General features: G+C 35.3%; 1 protein-coding gene across 1 annotated transcript; it reads right to left on the bottom strand.

Moving 5' to 3' along the window:
• Nucleotides 1-1,237: 1,237 nt before the first annotated feature.
• On the bottom strand, nt 1,238-13,956 carry LOC148948772 (A disintegrin and metalloproteinase with thrombospondin motifs 8-like). The gene is made up of 5 exons (XM_089094086.1): nt 13,730-13,956; nt 13,320-13,409; nt 7,703-7,827; nt 2,593-2,742; nt 1,238-1,548 (listed from the first exon to the last, which is right to left on the bottom strand). The coding sequence occupies exons 1-5, from the start codon at nt 13,913-13,915 to the stop codon at nt 1,491-1,493; spliced, it is 609 nt and encodes a 202-aa protein (XP_088950212.1). The 5' UTR covers nt 13,916-13,956; the 3' UTR covers nt 1,238-1,490.
• Nucleotides 13,957-21,554: the final 7,598 nt, after the last annotated feature.

Genomic DNA, 21,554 nt, shown 5'->3' on the forward strand with positions numbered 1-21,554 from the left:
GCCATGGAGCTGAAGAAGAGCGAAAGACGCACAGAAAAGAATATCAAGTTTTTTAATATCAAAGAATGGTGTAGTTGCCGAAGGATTTACATCCAGGATAAGATTTATATCTTTATTGTAAGTGTTCGGAAGCGGGTTGAGAAAAGAAGGGAAAGTAGACATCCATATGACTGGACAATAGGAAACATAAGAATGAATTAACCTATGAAATAGGATTCTTAGAATTGGTCCTGGAAAAACATGTTTTAGTTTTCTCAGAATACCTAGGTTTCTGCAAACCTTCATTTTAATCAAATCAATATGGTGTTTAAAAGATAAATTTTCATCTAGGAGGATACCTAGGAAACGTACATGACCATCCTTTGGTCTACTAATAAAGCCTTTGGATATATCAATTTTAGGTAATTGAGGAAAAGCCTGGGATATACAAAAACAAACTAAAAAACTAGTTTTAGAAACAATTAAGAGCAAGCGACTTAAAATAGAACCAAATTGATACTCTCACGAAGAGATCCACTGACTTTGTACAAACCCCATCCTCTGTTATCCCAGAAGTAATAAGGGTGGTATCAGCGGCAAAAGTAACAAGAGAATCCGAGGTATGCAAACTATAGTTATGGGTACGGGAGACTGTTGGATGACATAGACGACAGCAATAAAGAGAATTTTTATTTCTAACTGCAAAAATTAGGTCATTTATATAAATTAAAAACAGCACCGGCCCTAAAACTGACCCTTGAGGGACCCCCTAGTCAACATTTGATGGTGAGCGAAAAAATGGATCGACAAAAATCATTCTACCAGACAAAAAAGACTTGAACCAATAAAACGCACTACCTCTTACGCCAAAATGAGAAAGTTTAAATAGAAGAACAATCTGGGTTAAAGAATCAAAGGCTTTACGAACATCCAGAAACAAAGCAGCATGAATCAAAAGGGAGTCTAGGGCCGAGTGAAGATAATTCAGTAAAACTGCACAAGCTTGCTCAGTCGAATGATTTGCTCGAAAACCAAATTGAAAATTGTGAAAAAAATCTTTAGAAGTAAGAAAATTATTAAGACGAGAAAGCATCGCCTTCTCAAATATTTTGCTAAACACAGACAACAAAGAAATTGGCCGATAGCTGGCTGGATCATTTCGTGTCCCCCCCCCTTATATAATATGATGACTCGAGAATGCTTGAGACTACTCGGGAAAATACCATTCTGAAAGGAGAGGTTAATAAGTTTTGTTAAGGGAGAAATAATGGAAGGAAGTGTGAACTTAATTACTTTAGTAGGAATTTTATCAGGGCCAGACGACGAAGAATTTTTCAATCCCATAACAATTTTAGCAATTTCTTTCTCCGTCGCTGGTTCTTCAAACATTGACTTCATACAAGGTGGCCCAAGATAAGACCTGAAGTTGGATCCTGAAGGAGAAGAACTAACAGCCGAAGCGGTCCTTTTACCAATGTTCGCAAAATATGAAGTAAATGCATCTTGAACATTCAGTTCACCTTCGATGATTTTGGCATCGAGATCCAAAATAGAAGGGGCTGATGGAGACTGAAAAGAGGGCATAAGCACAGAATTTATAACCTGCCAAGTTGTTCGTATATCTTTACCACAATCTGAAAAACAATTAAAATAATTCTGGGACTTGGCCTTTCGACACACAGAATAATAAATATTCCTATAAATTTTAAATCGCTGAAAGCAAATAGCTTTCATTGAAGGGCTAGCAGACTTAAAGGCCCTCCAGAGATTATTTTTTCTCCTACAACTCCAAAGGAGACCAGGGGTCATCCAAGGATTTAGAGGAAAAGCATTCTTAGACTTAAGATTAGAAGGTGAAACAGAACAGAAGTTGAGCAATGTTCAACTTTCGACAATAAATTTTATCATAGACCAATCCGAGTGAAGTTTTAAGGTATGTTTTTTTTTTTAATTGAAAACGATGAAGGCTCAGAACAACAATTTCTTATCTGTATGATGAATGTGACAAAATTTGCAAAAAAAAACAGTAATAGTGGATAATATTGGGGAACAAAATAGTTTTTATTTATGCTCTTCAAACCTTTTTCTTCCGATTTCTGTTTTGTTTCAAAGCAAGAAACAGCTCAAATAAATAATAAATTGTGGTGTTTTTATCAACAGGTGTCAATCAGACATAAGCAAAACTTTTTAAGTTTCTTGGAAGTTCTGGTCATTTAGTGACTCTGACCGCTTAAGCTTTACTGTGACATACCAAAAATTAAGTATTAATGCCAAAGTATACCCAAAATATGTTCATTATTAGACATTAATTATACATTGATTCGAGCAAGTCTATTTGTTTGGATTCGGATATTGGTGAAAAACTATCAAGTCTGGGACTTATTCTCTTTCAATTCTCCCTCCTCCCAAAGCAATTGGACGCTTACGCATCCGATCACAATCTTTCGAATTACACCCGAAGAATACAGGTTAAAAAATGACAGAGAAAAATGGAAAAATTGAAGTGAAAATACTGGTACGGTATTTTTGCAGTCTTTTTACTATCCTCTTTTATCTTACCTTTTTTTCTTCTACGAAAATGCCCTTTATCAATATATTAGAGGATGACCTTACTTGTGACCTATTTCATGAGCAATTGTATAAGCTGTATATAGGCCTGTATCTCTTGCTATACTGCAGGATCGTAAAGGATGACATATACCTCCAAGCTCAGCAAGTCCATAGGTCGCACAGCTAGCAGTTGCATTTGTACACAACTTGCACCTTCAAATATTAACAAAAATGAGACAAACGTCGAAAAGCACAAACAATTACAGCACAAATTGCACTTACTTTTTTAAAGGAATTTGTCCTAACAAAAGTAAAATTGTGTTGAGCTACTCGTTTGCTAATGCTCGCTTATATAAAAGTAGCTTCACGCTACAAGAAAGGTTGGACCTAAAGCCAAAAATAGGGTCTTGGTTTACTTTTTAGAGAAAAAATCATGCTGCTTATAGATTGGGTGTTCCATTCTGAGTGTCTCCAATGATGAAATCCATGCTAAAACTGCGATGCGCATAATTTGGCATTGGAAGGTACATCTAGTTTAGAATTTTAGGGTTCTAGGCTTATTCCTCCCCCACGCCCCCCCCCCCGTAGAATAACTGTCGAGTAAATTCTCTCTCCCTTGGAAAAACTTCCCATCAGTGGAAAATACCCCCTTGCAACATTCCCCCCCCCCTCGGAAAATTGTTTCCCGTAGTAAATTCCTCCCTATATATAAAATTGAACAGCGAGAGAGAATTAATGACAAGTAAAAATAATGGAGAAAATAAGGAATTCTGGAATGTTATATCTATATTCCAAAATATAGGCAAAATAAGTGGCATAGAACAGGAACGGCAATCTATGACCCGCGAGGTGACCCGGAAATTTTTTTCTAGTTTTTATAGTAAATAATTAAAGTTTAAAAGCGTATTGTAATTATTTTCTCAATAAAATATGTCTTATTATTCACTAAAACACTGTTTAAAATGAAAATTTCACTGACTTTAAGGTCCCTTTAATATTTAGATTGTGGTTGATTTTTACCTGGAGCCAAAAAAGGTTCCCGATCCCTGGTGTCTTATAGTATTTATTTTCACATTTGAATTTTATCATAGTTCTTTTTCGGGTTTCTGGGGGTTGAATTATCATAGCAAGGTAAGATGAAGGTTAGCACTGGGGCTGTGGAAGTGATACCCGAACCGTAGGCAAACTTATTAGACATTTCGGAGTTTTTGAACAAACTAGGTATCTCAAAATTTTGATTTCGATATCATAGGGGTTAGACTTAGAGGAGGCTGGATAGCAGAAAAGGAATGGAGGGGGGCTAATTGCCTTCTAGTAGCTTTCGGGCTTTAAAAACGGTACTAGAACTTTGAATTTCCGATCTAATTGGCCCCTCTCAAGTTTCTAAGATAGGCCCTTCCATATAAAGTGGGTGAAAAAGTTCTTTGACAATTTTCTGGCCCTTTTAGGCTGGATTTTGTGGGAAAACAATATTTTAGTTTGTTTTCCTTCTGTATTTGGGTCCCCATAGCCCTATGTTTGATAAAAGTGTCAAGCCAATAAAAAAAATTTGGCCCTTTTTGAGTCCTCTTTGTTATATGAGTGGCCAATTTCAAACGGACCAGTCCTTTGAATAGTTTTTTAGTCGATTAGTACCTTTGCCCCATGGACTTCCGGCTGTAAATTTCAAATTGACGAGGGAAAAATATTTTGCTGCTCGTTTCCGGGTCTCTAACCAATCCCCCTTTCCACAGCAAAATGTTTAGATTCCTTAATTTATGTCCTTTTAATTTATAAAAGGCTTTTTCCACAGCCCCAGTGTTAACCTTTATGTTACCCTGCTATGATAACTCAACCCCCAGAAATACCAAGAGAGAAATAAAATAAAAATATAAAGATAGATACTGTAGGATACTCTACATCACATACTCTACCTATATTCGGAATATAGGTAGATTCTTCCAAAATGTTTTGTTTCTCATTCTTTCTGATTAGCTGCTCAATTTTAAATGTGGGGGGGGATTTTCCTCAGGATATTTTCCGCAGGAGCGCATTTCCGGGGGGAGAATTCTCCGCGGGGGAGAGTTATCTGTTGGAAAGAATTTTCCGGGGGGAAGTTTCCCAGAGGGTGGGTGTTTTTCTGGGGGTGATAGTTTCAACGGGGAGGGGGAGTCTGTGGAGAAATGAGAGGCTCATTGGCGGTGTCAGAACCACAGATACCATGAAAGGAATAAATTAAAGTCTTATTCGAAAAACAGCCTATATTTGAAGTCCTGTAGAGATCCAACAACTCCTTCTACCATATATCCTGATGATAGGAAATGAAGACCCCCCTTCAATTTCCCGTACCCCTACAAAGATGGAATCATGCATGGACCACGGAAGGTATATAGGATGTTAATTATTACTTCCCGCCACTCTTAGTTGAGATGTGACCACATGTCCCCGCAGATATGCTGATTGAATGAATTTAGGAACCCCCAAAAAGACAGGATGTGTCTAGGCACCCAAGATCTATAAAGGTCACCAATCTTTATCTTACAACTAAGCTCGGCTGAGGCTTCATAACCTATTATCAAACAGTTCGTGGTAACGAACTGTAAGTAAAGAGCGACCCGGCTCAATAGCAACCCAAACTCTTAAAAACCGAAGTTTGATATCAGTAGAAACATTAAAAGAATTGTATTTTTATGCTGATTTCAAATATATAAGCTTTATCAAGTTTAGTCTTACCCATCAAAAGTTACGAGCCTGAAACAATTTGCCTTATTTTCAAAAAAAAGGGGAAACCCCCCCTAAAAGTAATAGAATCTTAATGACAATCAAACCATCATATTCAGCGTATCAGAGAACCTTCTGTAGAGGTTTTAAGCTCCTATCTGCAAAAACGTGGGATTTTGCATTTTTTTTTGCAAGAAGAAAGATCTTAAAAGATCTGCGTGTTTATTTGTTGATTTATTTCTCCAGGGGTGACCGTATCGATCCAGTGGTCATAAAATATCGCGAGAGGGATCACTCAAACGGAACTAAAAGTTCAAGTGCCTTTTTAAGTGACCAAAAAAATTGGAGGGCAACTTAGCCCCCTCCCACACTCATTTTTTCCCCATTGTCACCCAATCAATCTTTTGAGATAGCCATTTTGTTTAGCATGCTTCAAAATATAATGAATATGTCTTTGACGATGGCTTAATCCCCCCAGTTCCCAGGGGAAGGGCTGCAAGCTATGGACTTTGCCCATTGTTTATATATATTATTTGTTATTAGAAAATATGCAGACATATCAGGAAAGAATTTTTCTGGTGTGGGGGGGGGTGGAGAAGGGGTCTATGTGGGAGGATCTTCCCATGGAGGATATTTTCATGGGGGAAGGGACATCTATATGAGGGGGTGCTGGATTTCCCAGCATTATTTAAAAAAACGATCAGAAATTAAATAAAAAAAGCAAGTTTTTTTAACTGAAAGTAAGGAACGACATTAAAACTTAAAACGAATACAAATTATTACGTATACGAGGTGTTTTCCTCCTAGTCAATACCTCACTCTTTACGCTAAAGTTTTGCTTAGTACATTCAAAAAGCTATCTATTCTAATTAAACGGCCTTTGTGATTCAGGGGGCATCTTAAAGTAAAGTTCATCTTAAAGAATTGGGATAAAATTTGAACTTTAGCGTAAAGAGCGAGGTATTGACTAGGAGAAGAACCCCTCATATACGTAATACGTCAGATCAAAACTTCAAGAAATCTCTATAGCCAAAAAAAGTAAAATTAATATTCAAATTTATTTTAATTATTCATGTACGGTGAGCCAAAATCAAAGCTGCATTAATTCAAAAACGTTCAGAAATTAAATAAAAAAAACAAGTTTTTTTTAACTGAAAGTAAGGAGTGACATTAAAACTTAAAACGAACAGAAATTATTCCGTATATGAAAGGGCTGTCCCCTCCTCAACGCCTCGCTCTTTACGCTAAAGATTTTTATCGTTTAAAAAAATGAAATTGTGAGACAGAGTCAAACTTTAGCGTAAACAGCGAGGCGTTGAGGAGGGGACAGCCCCTTTCATATATGGAATAATTTCTGTTCGTTTTAAGTTTTAATGTTGCTCCTTACTTTCAGTTAAAAAAACTTGTTATTTATTTATTCAATTTTCTGCTAAAGTCAATTGAGACTCGATAGTCCCTCCTACTTGATGTCCTTAAGAAGACAGTCCCTTTCTTTCACCCGAAATGTTTAAATCGGATCTAGACCTTCCAAAGTGCATAGCTAAGACGCTAGCTCTTATTCCCAGTTTAGTTGAGATCCACAGTTTATTAAGGTAGATGGTCTCACAAAAATTTAAGAACTCATCCCTCTCCCAGCAGAGGGGTTGGATTGTGTGCTAATACCTAAAATACACAGTTGGGACTTTCCTCCATGAAGGTCGAGTCAGGTATTTATTAAAAAAAAAAATAACTAAAAAACTAATGCTTGCTTCCCGCTGAGTTGGGTTAAGATTCCACAGTCAATTATGTTGGATAACAATAATTGAGGGACTAGCCTCCTTCTCCTTCTAAGAAGGTCAAACTGCGTCCTGAAGCATAAAGCCATCACTTAGGACATCAGTCTTTGCTTCGAATCAAGGTTGGTCGAGATATGGCAACCCCTTCTGGCGAATATGCCGGTGAAAGAATTCTGGAAAACCCTATCCACCTCACCCATATATAATTTGAATCACATTTCTACATCTGTCAATCTGACACAGGGCAAAACAAAAACAACAAAAAAACTGAATTTAGGATTCCCATGTCCATTTTTCACAATTTTGAATATATATATATATATATATATATATATATATATATATATATATATATATATATATATATATATATATATATATATATATATATATATATATATATATATATATATATATATATATATATATATATATATATATATATATATATATATATATATATATATATATTATATATATATATATATATATATATATATATATATATATATATATATATATATATATATATATATATATATATATTAAATTAAGACTTTATGAGATTTATTTCTCTAGCTGTCTATTCATATCAACAAGTAATACAAAGGTCACATCGGCCGTAACCCTAATTCAGCTGCGAAGCCTAGAGTAACATCCAACTAAGCAAATCAATATCCTATTTTATCATCACCTACCTTGTTAACAGAACAGCTGCATCATGATGCTGTGGGTGGCTATCATTGTAAATGTTTTTTTCGTTTTGCCACTCGCAGAAACGATATAGCATTGACTCTCCATCACATTCATCTTCTTCGTTATCCTACTTTAATAAATAATGACTCAGATTTTTTTTTTAATAAGATATTTATGCAATAAGTCCTCCATTAAAAGGCAAATAAAGAAAATGCTTTTCTGATAATGTAAATATCCTAAGAGTGCAAACGGGGGAAAAAGGCTTTGAATGCGTGTCACCCTCTCCAAAAATGTCAAGATCTTCACAATTTCTCTATCTCACTTCAAAAAAAGAAAAAAAAATAGGCAAGGGTTGACTTGGTTCACAAACAATCCAAATCCTGACTAGAAGCAAAAATGAGCTAAATCCAAGCTGCGTAATTCGGGTGATATGGTGAGAACATGAGCTGGGTCCTTTCTCATTTAAAAAAGAGAAAAATGGTGATTCGATACAAAACTGAGCCAACTCCTTGTTTGGAAAAGAAACTGGCTATACCTAAACTACACTTAGTCCTTCGTTACTGAGAGCTTTTTAAAAGAAAGGAACTCAAGGAGGGGGAGGAGCTCCTTTTCTAAAATAGCCACATGAAATAGGTACAAATCTCTGTGAATAAAGGCTCAAAGAGGACCCATGGCCCCTCAAATTGCCCAATCTCTCACTCCCAGTATTTTTGTGTTGATAAAAACAACAAGAATCATAGATCAATGTAAATAAGACTAAAGAAAGTGATGATACAAGATGAATTAGTGTTACAAATGACAATAATGGGAAACACCTTATTAACCGTAGATAAATAATTAGCTAAAAAACTGACCAGATCAATTAATTTACATGTGAAGAGTTAATTTGCAGAAAAACTTATGCAGAAATTGCATTAAGAAACGAGTTTCTTAAATACGGTGGCTCTGAGGTTAGAAATAAGTTATTGAAGATTATGAATATGATTTTTGAAAAAGGGGGAAGTAGCTAACGATTTTAGGAAAACCTTAATTAAGCCACTTTATAAGAAAGGTGATAAAAGTGAGTGTGGTAATTATCGAGGCATTAGTCTGGTCTGTGTAAGTAGCAAATTACTTAGTAATATGACACTTTTTAGACTGAGAGATGCCGTAGATAAAGTTTTAAGGGAAGAACAGTGCGGTTTTAGACAAAGAGGAGAGTGTGTCGACCAAATTTTCACTCTTTCACCAATAGTTGAGAAGTAGCTCATTAGTCCAAGATCTTTGGTCTTTAGTTCTATATATTATGGTCAACAATTCAATTCTGTTTATAGACAAGCTATATAAAGGGTTATATCCTTGTATGATATACCAAAAAAATACATTAAAGTGGTTGGTTATAAGTACAAGAATAACAATGCTGCGGTTAAGGTAGGAAAGGAGGCTAGCAGCTGGTTTTGCATCAAGTCAGGAGTTAAGCAGGGTTGTGTTCTATCCCCCCTTTATATGGATTATTTTGATGGACTTAGTCTTGAGGAGCACAGGAAAGGCAATGAGAGACCACGAATCAAATGGGGAGGAAAATCTCCTGAACTTAGATTATGCTGACGATTTACGCATCCTAGATGAAAGTGTGAGTAAAATGAATGAACGTTTAGAGGTTTTGCGAATTCAGGGTGCAAAAATAGGTTTAAAAATTAATGCTAAAAAGACTAAGTCACTGAGGCTAGGAATAAGTGAAAATGAAAAGGTGACGTTGGGTAATGAAAAGATTGATGAGGTGGGCAGCTTCACTTACCTTGGTAGTATTACCACTTACCTTCGTAGTATTATTAGTAAAGATGGTGGGAGCAGTAAAGATGTTAAAAGTAGAATAGCCAAGGCTCAGGGTGTTTTTTTCAGAGTTAAAAAAAGTTTGGAAGAATAGGAAGACAAGTCTGCAAACCAAGATTAGAGTATTAGAAGCTACAGTGATGACAGTGGTCAAATATGGCTCTGAAGCATGGGCGCTCTGAAAAGCGGATGAAGATTTGCTAGATGTTTTCCAGAGAAATTGCTTAAGGATTGTTCTGGGTACCCGGTTGACGGACCGTATTTCAAACAATAGGCTATACGAAAAATGTCGTTCAATACCGCTCTCTAGGGCTATAGTGAAAGAAAGGTTGAGGTGGCTAGGGCACGTTGTGCGGATGAAGGATGATATATTGCCGAAGATTGTTCTTTTCGGCCAACCGTCTAGGTCTAAATGAAAAGCGGGTCGTCCTCGTCTGGGGTGGGAGGACGTCATAAAGAAAGATTTAATGGAAATGGGAACTTCGTGGACGGGTGTAAAAAGGGAGGCTTTGAATAGATTGGGGTGGAGGAGGAGCGTACGTAGCTGTGTTGGCCTCAGGTTCTTTGGTGCTGCGGTGAGTTGTTAGTAGTAGTAGTAGTAGTAGTAGTAGTAGATCGATTTTGAAACCTATAGATATATCAAAAGAATTGAATTTTTGTGGTGATTTCAAATATATAAATTTAATTAAGTTTAGTCTTACCTAGCGAAGCTTACGAGCCTGCAATCATTTTCCTGATTTTCGAAAAAAGGGGGAAACACCCCCTAAAAGTCAAGTGATCTTAATTAAAATCACACTATCAGATTCAGCGTATCAAAAAATCCTATTGTGTATGTTTTGATCTCCTATCTGCAAAAATGTGGAATTTTGTATTTTTTGCCAGAAGATAGATCACGGACGCGTGCTAATTTGTTTGTTTTTTTCCCAGGGGTGATCGTATCGACCCAGTGGTCCTACAATATCGGCAGAGGGCTCATTTGAACGGAAATTAAAAGTTCTAATGCCATTTTTAAGTGACCAAAAAAATTGGAGGGCACCTAGGCCCCCTGCCCCGTCCCTTTTTTCCCCAAAATCATCTGATGAAAATTTTGAGATAGCTATTTTTTTCATCATAGTTAAAAGGCCTAATAACTATGCCTTTGGGTATAGCATGATCCCTCCCCCACAGCCCCATGGGGAAGTTCTTTTAGTTATAAAATTTGTCAAGTTTTTACGCATAGTATCTGTTATTGGGATGCATGCATACATTTTCGGGTAGATGGGGGGGGGGGATTTTCTTCTGTTTTTTTTCCACGGGAGGATTTTCCATGGGAAGGGAGGTTTCCAGGGAGTGAAATTGTCAGGAGAAATTTTACACTGAGGGAATTTGCCAGAATTATTGTACAAAATTCTTTTTATATGTCTTGCTTTCTCTTTTCCGTCTCGATTTTACGCACGGAGTGGTTAAGAGTAATTGTCCAGGGCAAATTTTCAACGGGATTGAATTGTCTAGAGGATATTTCCGTGGGAGGTGTTTTCTCCGTGGAGGTGGGGCCAGATTTTCTGGCATTATTTAAAAAAGATTAGTAATTAAATAAAAAAATATATATATAAAACAAAATAAATTAAATAAAATAAATAAAAAAATTTTTCAACTGAAATTAAGAAGCATAAAAGATCTAAAGCCGAACTGGCCAGCCATGACAGAAAAATATAAATACGACAAACGGGTCTATGGCCAGTAAATAAAAATGAAGAAAAAAACAAAAACGAATATTTCGCCCGTATCAAACAAGGCGTCTTTAGCGTCGACAAAAAAAATAAACTAAAACTAAAAAATATACATAAAACTAAAATAGACTCACCCAAAAATATAATATACAATTGCTTAAACTTTACAATTTGGAGCTACCTTCGTGAAACCACGTCACAAAAGTAACTGGATTAAACCTTTTAAAATAACAAATGAACAAGGAATAAGTTATTACGACATAATTTTATGCAAAGCTTTTGATGCTGCTATTCGCTTAGCTTTATTATTTGAGCTAACCCCTGGGACATTTTGCAATACTTTATTTTTATTTTTATTTTTAAATATGGGTTCCCATATTTTTAAATATGATCGAAGCGACAATTTTAACCTGTTTTTCACATGACACCAAAATATCTTGCGGTACAATTTTGGTAAAAAAAAAAAAGGGGGGGAGGGGTACAATTCATATCAAAGTGCTTGCAACCCTGGTAAAAAATGTACAGATTTTCACAGGGATATGCCAATTCCGATCCCCACATGTTTTCCCATAAGCATTTTAAATGCACCACTGCCAGGTTGAATCAAAAGGTGGACATTAGACACCATGTTTGAAGCAAAATGGTTCAATAATTTTTAATATCTATAAATGGTGAACGCACAAGTTTAAAAAAAAAAACTCCTGAAATATAAAACATATAAACGTCACTAATAAAAAGAAATGATAAGAATGAATGCTCATCTTTTTTAAAAAACATTTATGGCCATCAAAATGATAAGGATCTAGTGGCGTTATTGTGGTTCCATGATGACATTGGGCAAGAGATGCTCCATCGAAATAATTTGTGTTGATGCCTCACGGCATCAGAATACGTGGTCGATGAAAATAACGCATGGGAAATGTCTTGGTAGTCCCTATCTCCATCCCCCTTATTGTGTCTGGCCCAGTCTTTCCATTCCAGGAATATAACCCAAATTGCTCTTTTAGGGTACCATGCGTCATTTTATGACGGCTTTATCGAGTCAAATTTATAACAAAACACCATAGGATATAAGAATTATGTTTCAAATGAACCCTTAAACATCTCTCTATAATATTCTAGTGCTCCAACAGTGACGAAAAAAAAAAAAGCAGGAGCAGAAAAATAGGACATATAAGTAGCCTACTGACCATGCAAATAAGGGATTTTCTTTCTTGTTCAAGGAGGTGGCTTGTAATTTTCCTGTATAAGGTTTCGACAGTGGCAATTAAAAGGGTGTACTTTTTGGTTTGTTGCTCCTTACTTTTCAGATCACATGTAACTGAATGACGCGATGCACGGGGCTGTTGGAGCAGCACGTAGTTCAACTGCGATATTTAGTCTCCTGTGCTTGGCGAAGGAGTTGAGGGAAGTGGAAGAGGAAAAGGTACTTCAATATTAGCGGTGAAGCTGGCAAAAACAGCCGAGCTTATATGAAATTCACAATCACACACTGGAAAGTTGGTTTACATTACACTACTGTCATTTGCAGCAACTCATTTCTGACAATTTCAGTGAAAAGCCGAGCATCAGTACTTAATTTTATGTTCGTTTGATGTGTCTCTATTATTTATTATGTATTGCGTGATGTTTGAAATTAATCGAGGAGCGTCTTTGCTAAACAGTTTATACTATCGCTTGAAGAAAAACGCACTATTGAAGACTTGGGGCAGACAAATGCCACCTTTACTGGTTTGCGCTGTGTGTTCAGTGTCCATTATAAAATAATTTCCCGAAATTAAGTATTCAGACATCTTGAAAACAGATTTAGGCTTATATTTTACACAAATATTCCGACACTCCTTTCCCTTGAAGGGAACCCTGTGCCCCCTGACTCCTCTGGTGTAAACCCCCTCTCGCTCTCCTCCCCGAATAAAATGATGGAGCTACGGCTACGCCTATGTCTATAGACTATAGAATGTGAAGCAGTTCCGAGTGGATTCAAGAATATTCGCTTGAAAATGGAAAACTTGTTGTCGCAAAAAGTTAGATATATTATTTGATTGACAAAATTTGCTTCGTAGAACTATTAATGTTAAGACGAAATAGAAACAATTACCTTGCTAAATCTTGACTGAAGAGTCATTAATTGTACCACTTGAATGGTAAGACTGTTTCCAAAAGAGCCATGCTGAAAAAGTTTTGAAACCTAGAAAAAGATAAAGTCAATAATCTAACTACGGACCAGGCTGAAAAAAGTAGCCTAAAAAGATTTTTTTTTTATTATTATTACAAGCACTCATAAGGCTTGGGATGTCAACGCTAAATGAGAAGTACTTGTTTATACATTTTTGGAAGAAGCGTATACCTAAGACATAAAACACCTTTTTAGTTCAGTATATTCCACTGAATCCCTCCCCCCTCCCCCTCCTTGGTTTTGCCACTGAAACTTTTTGGTTAGGATTGGGGTTTTATAATGTATACGAAATCAATTCAATGTTATAACAGCCTAAGCACCAATAAACTTACGGAACTCATTAAAGTTAGGAGGTAACTATTCAGGTCATCATTTGCATAAAAATCCACCATCGTTTCATCAGCAACAACTAAAAGCTCAACAAAACGCGGATTGCTCACTGATCTCTTTCTAAGTTTCTCAGTCCGAAACCCCACGAATATAAAACAACACAGGACGAAAATTTCGTTTATACCCATGTCTTGGAAAAAGAGATACTAACATTTGCAACTTCTTTCAAACGTTCAGCTAGAAACTAATAAATATTAATGCTCAGGGATGTGAATTGTGTGTATGCGTGTAGAGGCAATGGTTTGCTACTGGACCAAGCCCAAATATTTATCTCTAGAGATTTGTCACAAGAAACAACCGTAAACATGTCAAATTTGGACTTCAGCTTTTTTCTTCCCAACACAATAACTTTACGGGCTTAGTAATGGCAAAGTTTCTTTTCGGTATTAAAAAAAGAAGGAATAGGAAGCCAAGATATATTTAGAGCAGTATTATTTTTTCATTCATGCATTTAGTTAATAAAAATACTATAAAATTTCATTAAATAAAATTGTCAGGCCTTCAGCACTTGCTCCCGATAGCTCACTCGAAAAATGCAGTATGTTTGTACAAACAGGATTAGATTCGATAGGACGGATTCGATGATAAATCTCAAAACGAGTAAAGATTAAATTGAATATTCGATTCAAATTTGAAACAAACAAAATTACTACAAACAAGAATTTGGCTACTTTCCCCTTCCCTAATCATAAAAGTCTAAAGCTTATTGCATCATTTTTGTTTTATTGAAAATTCAGCGTGTCAGTGTGCTTTTATTTTTCAAAAAAAAACAACCACAAATAAAAAATAAATAACTATGGTAATCAATATGACGTAAAGGAAATAATGAACTTAAAGCAAATATTTAATATATGATTATATTAATTCCTTGAAACTCCGCAATTCAAGATTTTATTTCACTGTAATCTTTTTTTTAATGTTGTAAATATGAAAGAAAATATTCGTAACTTAATTCGCTTTCCGTAAAGCGCAAATAACGCAATGTGCTTTAGCCTTTTACGGTTAGGAAAGGAGAAGGGAAAAGTAGCCAAACTCCTGTTTGTAGTAAGTTTTGTTTGTTTTAAGTTTGACGTCAATATTCAATTCGATTTTACTCTAGTTTTACCCTTTAAATTTTGGTTTAGTTTTAAGGTTTATCTATTCATCTAGATTTGTACCCGTCACCTTTATGTTAGCTTTCATCGTTTACTTTAATTTCTGTTCGTTTTGGGTTTCATTTACTCTTTAATAGAAATTTCTGGTCATTTTAGGTTTGCATTATTTTAGGAATTTATTTCTGCTGGAATTAAGTTTATTATGACTTTAGTTTTCTTTAAAAACCTTCCTTTTTGGAAAGTTTTAAAATTAATTTTTGTTTGTTTTCGTTGCTAAGTTTTGATATTGGTTAATATAATAAATATTTATCTAGTTTTTCACATCTCAGGCTTATAATGTAGAATACCCGACTCCTTTTATTAGTCCTAATTAGTGTCTTTTGAATTATTTCAGCACCCCGCTCAATATTCCCTGAAAGTTTCAACAGGATACAATTAGCCGTTCCTGGGATATTGCAGACACGCCGTTCTGACAGCCAAGATGTACATAGTATTTGATTGAACCTCTACGTTCGATGAAAGTTTCAACTTCATTCTCTTGCCTGTTCTTGAGATAGTGCATACACCATTTTGGCAAACTGGATGTACATACAATCTTTCTATCTAGTTTAACATCCCCTGAAACCATTAGCCGATCGATCCTCAGATATTGCATATATGCACTTTTGGCAGTCAGGATGCATATAGTTGTGTTTTGATAAAGTTCAACATCCATCTCAACTCTTAAATTTTCAACTTAGTGCCCTTACCTGTTCCTGAGATGTTGCAGATAAGATCTTTTGGCAACCTTGATATGCTATGCTATCTTGACAAGGATGATCCCATTAAACTCTTTTGATTTAGTTCAATACTTTTAGTCGTAGTAGTAGAAGCCGTTGGGGTCCTTACAGTCACAATCGCTATTGCTGTAGCAGTAGCAGTAGCAGCACTAATAGTAATATTCACAGTCACAAGAAGTACCAGTTGCAGTTACGAGTTTTGGCACTCGTAGTCGCAAGTTGTCACAGTCGTAAGTAACCGCAGTAGCAGTTGGGTTGTATTCGTATTCGCAGTCGCAAGTAGCCGCAGTTGCAGTCTTAAGTTATCGGAATTGCAAATAGTCTCAGTCACAAGTATTCATAAGCTTAAGTACTCGCAGTCACTAGTAGTCATAGTCGGAAGTTATTACGGTTGCAATTTGTGATAGGCGCAAACAGTCACATTCGTAAGCAGTCGCAGTCACAGTCACAATCGAAAGTAGTCCTAGTCACAGTCACAAGTAACCGGATTCATTAGTGTTCGTAATCACAATTAGAATCAGCCACAAATAGTAAAGTTGCAAATAGTCGCATTATCAGATACAAATAGTCACCGCTTAAAAAGTTGAACTTGCAATTAGTCCCAAGTAGTCATTGTCTCAGGCACAATTAGTTGAAGTTGCAGCCACGGTATTAGTGCCAATAGTGGTCACTGAAAGTGTGAAGTTAATACCCTCAGCCACAGTAATCACGGTTAATACCCTTAGTGCAGTCACAAGTAGTCACAGTTTCAGTCGTAGTAGCAATAGTGGTACTGAAAATGTAAACCAATTACCCTTAACCGCTCCTATGATATTGCAGATATACCCTTTTGATGACCTAGATGTCATCAAACCTAGATATAGTAGTGGGGATAATGGGAACCAAAGTCACAAGCAGTCCCAAATTGTCACAGCCGCAGGTGCAAGTAATCACAGTTACTGTCACAGTAATAGTAGCAATAGTGGTATTGAAAGTTGGAAGCTAATACCCATAGCCACTCCTAAGATATTGCACATGCAACCTTTTGATAAGCTGGATGCCCGTAGTGTCTTTTAATTTATTTTAAGACCCCCCTTAGCATTCCCTGAAGTTTACCTTAATATGCATAGCCTTTGCTGACACACTCAGGATCAAACATTCCCCCTCTTTCCCAAAGATAAATCACGCATGTAAACAACGGCCAAATTGCAAAATTTACAACCTTTTTTCCACGAGCTGTGGGGGAGGTGTGACATCCCCAAAGGCACGCTTGCTAGACCTTGTGACTAATTTGAACAAATTGGCTATTTTATAATTTTGAACAGTATTAAGGGGGTTCTAAAAAGAACAAGGGAGGCCCTTTACCGTCCAAGCACTATTCAACGTGCCCTGAAAATTTCAACTTGATGCCCTCAGCCGTTCCTGAAATGTTGCTGATGCTCCCTTTTCACAATCAGCATACATATAGTGTGCTTTGATTTGGTTCAACATCCTATAAATATTTTTTGAAAGTAGTCATAAATAGATGTAGTAGCAGTTGCAGGAATTCGCAGTCTCAGTTGCAAGCTATTGCAGTCAGAAGTAGCACACAGCCAATCATATTTGTAGCCGTAGAAGCAGTAGTCGTAATAGTAGTGGCCCTGGAAATTTCAAAGCAGTACCCTTACTGTTCCTAAGATATTGCAGATACGCCTTTTTGATAACTTGGATGCAGACAGTTTCTTTTGATTTAGCTCAACATACCTTCAACATTCACCATCAATTTCACCTCAGTACTTTCAGTTTTCTTGGACACACCCAGAATCAGCATTCCCCCCTCCTTTCTCAATGATAAATCCTATATGTAAAAAATGGACAAACTGTATAATTTATGTTTCTTGCCCCAGGGGCTGTGGGGCAAGGCATCCCTGGAGGCATAATTCTTAGAGCTTTTGGGGACATCTAAAAGGACAGGGGGGGGGGGGCTAGATTACCTCTTTTCCTTTTTCAACATCTCTCTCAACATACCTTCAAAATTTCAACTTAATGCCCTTGGCCCTTCCTTAGATATTGCTGTTGTGTCCTTTTGACAGCCTTCCTGCGTCAAATGTGCTTTGACTTGGCTTGACATCCCCCTCAACATTTTCGAAAAGTTTGACCTTAATACCCTTAGCCTTTTTGGAGACTCGGAATCAAACATACCCCCTTCTTCCAATAACCAGCCTGATTTATAAACAATGGGTAGCTTATATAGGTTACAACACTTAACCCAGGGACTGTTGGGTTTATGTCATCCTCAGAGACATAGTTTTTATTTACTTTTCGACTATTTTCAAGAAGATTACTATTCTAAAATTTTGATCTGATATCTTTGGGGTGAGGGCAGCTAAAAAGGGAATTGGAGAGGGACTGGTTACCCTCCCATCCCTTTTCAATATCCCCCTCAACATGCCCTGAAAGTTCTACCGTCAGAGAACCCTCAGATATTCTTCGGATACTGAAGGTGCGCTTTTTGATAAACATGATGCAAATATTATCTTTTGATTTAGTTTACCATCCCCCACAACATTTCCCCAAGTTTTACCTTAATGCCGTTAGGCTATTTGAACACACCCAAAATCAAACAATCGCCCTTTTCCCAATGAAAAAAAAGGCAAATTGTATGATTTACAATCCTTGCCCTGAGGGCTCTTGGAGGCATTGCATCCCTGGAGGCATGGCTACTAGATCTTTTGACTAATTTGAACAAAATCGCTATTTAAAAATTTGATCAGTATTGAGGGGAGGGTCCATCTAACAAGGGCACGAGGGATTGGATGCCCTGTTGTTTTTTATCTTTTTAGGCAGCCCCAGTTTTTCGTACTTTTAAAGCTCAAAAAGGCAAATCAGGCGCATTTGAAGTGGCTTTTTTTCAAATTAATTAAAAAAAACTTACCGAAAAATAATTTTTTCAAAGAAAGGTAAAAGCCGTTTTAAACTTAAGCTCAGGAGATACAAATATCTGTTAAAATTCAAACTCAAAACGACCAGAAATTACTATTAAAGAATAAATGAAACCCAAAACGAACAGAAATTAAATAAACAATCATAGCAAAAAACATACAACAAGTAATAATATAAATGAATAAATAGATCTTAAAGCGAGTAATGCTTAGATTCAATATGAAAATCAAGCTTAAAAAGAAAACAAATATTTTTGCTGTTAAAGTATAAATGAAACTTAAAACGAACAGAAATTAAATATACAATCAATGCGAACAAACATACAATATATATTAATGTAAATGAATAAATGAATCTTAAAACGAGTGAAACTTAAATTGAATATGCAATTCAAGTTTGAATCGAATAAAAATAACTACAAACAAGATTTTGGGTATCGTCTCACTGCAGAAGCCTAAAACCTACTGCGCCATTGGCGCTTTACTGAAAACGAATTATATTACAAATGTTTTCTTTTGTACTTAATATCGAACATAAATATTAAAATTACAGCAAAATTTTGAACTGATGAGCTTTTAGCAATTAATCTGATTATGTATCAAATATTCAGTTTAATTTGTTAGTTCTTTTCAAGATTGGTCAAGACAAATATAGTTTCACTACAATCAAAATTAGGATATTGCCCCCTTCTTTAACTGTAAAAACCTAAAGCCTTCTGCGTCATTGGTGCTTCACTCAAAACAAATTACTCGTATATTACAAATTTATAATAACAAATGAATAAATAAATCTTAAAACGAGTGAAACTTAAATTGAATAGACAAATCAAGATTGAATCGAATAAAAATAACTACAAACAAGAGTTTGGGTATCGTCTCACTGCAGAAGCCTAAAACCTACTGCGTCATTGGCGCTTTACTGAAAACAATTCTTTGAAATATTTTCACTTTTGTAACTTTAAGAAATCAAAAATTATTTAAGATTCTAGGGTATAAATATCAGAATATGTATATTAACTTGACGATGCACAATTTTTTCAGCACGCTCATTTGAATTGTTTTCAGTAAAGTACAAATTATATTCTGGCTTTTAGAAAGCATAGGGGTTTTGAACCCTACTCACATTAATTTATGCTCGTTTTGAGTTTGACTCTAATATTTGTTTTAATTTTTGTTCGTTTTGGGTTTCATTTATTTATTAATACTGATTTGAGGTAGTTGTATGCTTGGTAGATTATATGATAGTCCGGACGCCAGGTGTTAAAAATGTGAACCATACCATGACGGAATGGGGCTGCTACGAGAATTAGCCTACCCTCCACCCCCTAAATTGACCATGCGGATTCAAAAATACCAATGGCACTTTCTTGCGAGTGGTGGAACACTCCGAAACTTGACATTTTATTATATTTTGGTGTTTCATGCAAGAAAGTGCATGTTCCACAAAGTTTGAAGTGCAGTTTTCCGCTCAAATAGAAATGTCTAGAAGCAATAGAATGTTTTCATAACAAACTAACACGATTAGTTACAAAAATGGCAGAGTTAAAAGAAATGGCAAAACTATATGAGTCTTAAACAGTCTTGGAAAGTATAAACAAAATCAAATTGAATATTAGATATATAATGATATTAATTGATGAAAGATCCATCAGTTCAAGATTTTTTTTCACTGTAATTTTTATTTTCATTTTCAATGCTGTAAGAACTGGAAAATAACAAATTTCAAATATAAGAGTAATTTGCCTACCGTGAAGAGCCAATGAGGCAGAATGTCTTAGGTTTGTAGATTTAAAGAAGGGGGTAATATCCAAAGTCTTTTTGTAGTGAAATTATATTTTTATTGACCAATCTTGAAAAGAACTAATAAATTAAACTGAATATTTGATGCATAATGATATTAATTGCTAAAAGCTCATCAGTCCAAAATTTTACTGTAATTTTAATATTTATTTTCAATATTAAGTATAAAAGAAAACATTTGTAATATAATTCGTTTTCAGTAAAGCGCCAATGGCGCAGTAGGTTTTAGGCTTCTGCAGTGAAGCGATACCCAAACTCTTGTTTGTAGTTATTTTTATTCGATTCAAACTTGATTTGTATATTCAATTTAAGTTTCACTCGTTTTAAGATTTATTTATTCATTTACATTAATATATATTTTATGTTTGTTCGCATTGACTGTTTATTTAATTTCTGTTCGTTTTAAGTTTCATTTATACTTTAATAGCAAAATATTTGTTTCCGTTTTAAGCTTGACTTTCATATTCAATTTAAGCATTACTCGCTTTAAGATCTATTTATTCATTTATAATATTACTTGTTGGATGTTTTTTGCTATGATTGTTTATTTAATTTCTGTTAGTTTTGAGTTTCATTTATTCTTTAATAGTAATTTCTGGTCGTTTTGATTTTTAATTTTTAAAGTTATTTTTATATAAATATGTTAATTTTAAAATTGTATTTAATTTTATTTTAAAAAAATATTTTTATGACATTTTTTTTTTTATTGATTGTTGTTCGTTTTTGATTGCAAAAAGTTTCAAGTTTTTATGGCCTGGGGGGGGGGTGCTTACTGTCCGATTATTCTTGACTTTAAAAAACGGATCTAGAACTTTAAATTAAAATGGAATGAGGCTTTTTTCAAAGTCTATACGATTACCTCTTTGATAAAAACCTTATATATGAACAAAAGACAGCTTGCATAACTTGTGGACAGCGATTGACAACAATGAATGGATTGAAAAATAGCTCCAATAAGGGGGTTTAGACAACTTCACTTGCTGACAAAAAGGGATCACGACTGTTTGGAATTGACCTTAATAGGAATTTGTGTGCCAAAGCATTTTTGCATCTGTCACAGATTATGCATTTTAACCTTATAATTGGATAATTATAATATATTTTCTATGCGTTCTTCCCATATAAAACCACTTCCAATAAGTTATAAACCCCCCTTAATAAGATATGCCCCAGGGCATAACTTACAACACCTAC

This window comes from Artemia sp. Qi Xiang Cuo, chromosome 9, assembly GCF_049724085.1.
Source record: "Artemia sp. Qi Xiang Cuo chromosome 9, ASM4972408v1, whole genome shotgun sequence".
Taxonomy (NCBI): Eukaryota; Metazoa; Arthropoda; class Branchiopoda; order Anostraca; family Artemiidae; genus Artemia; species Artemia sp. Qi Xiang Cuo.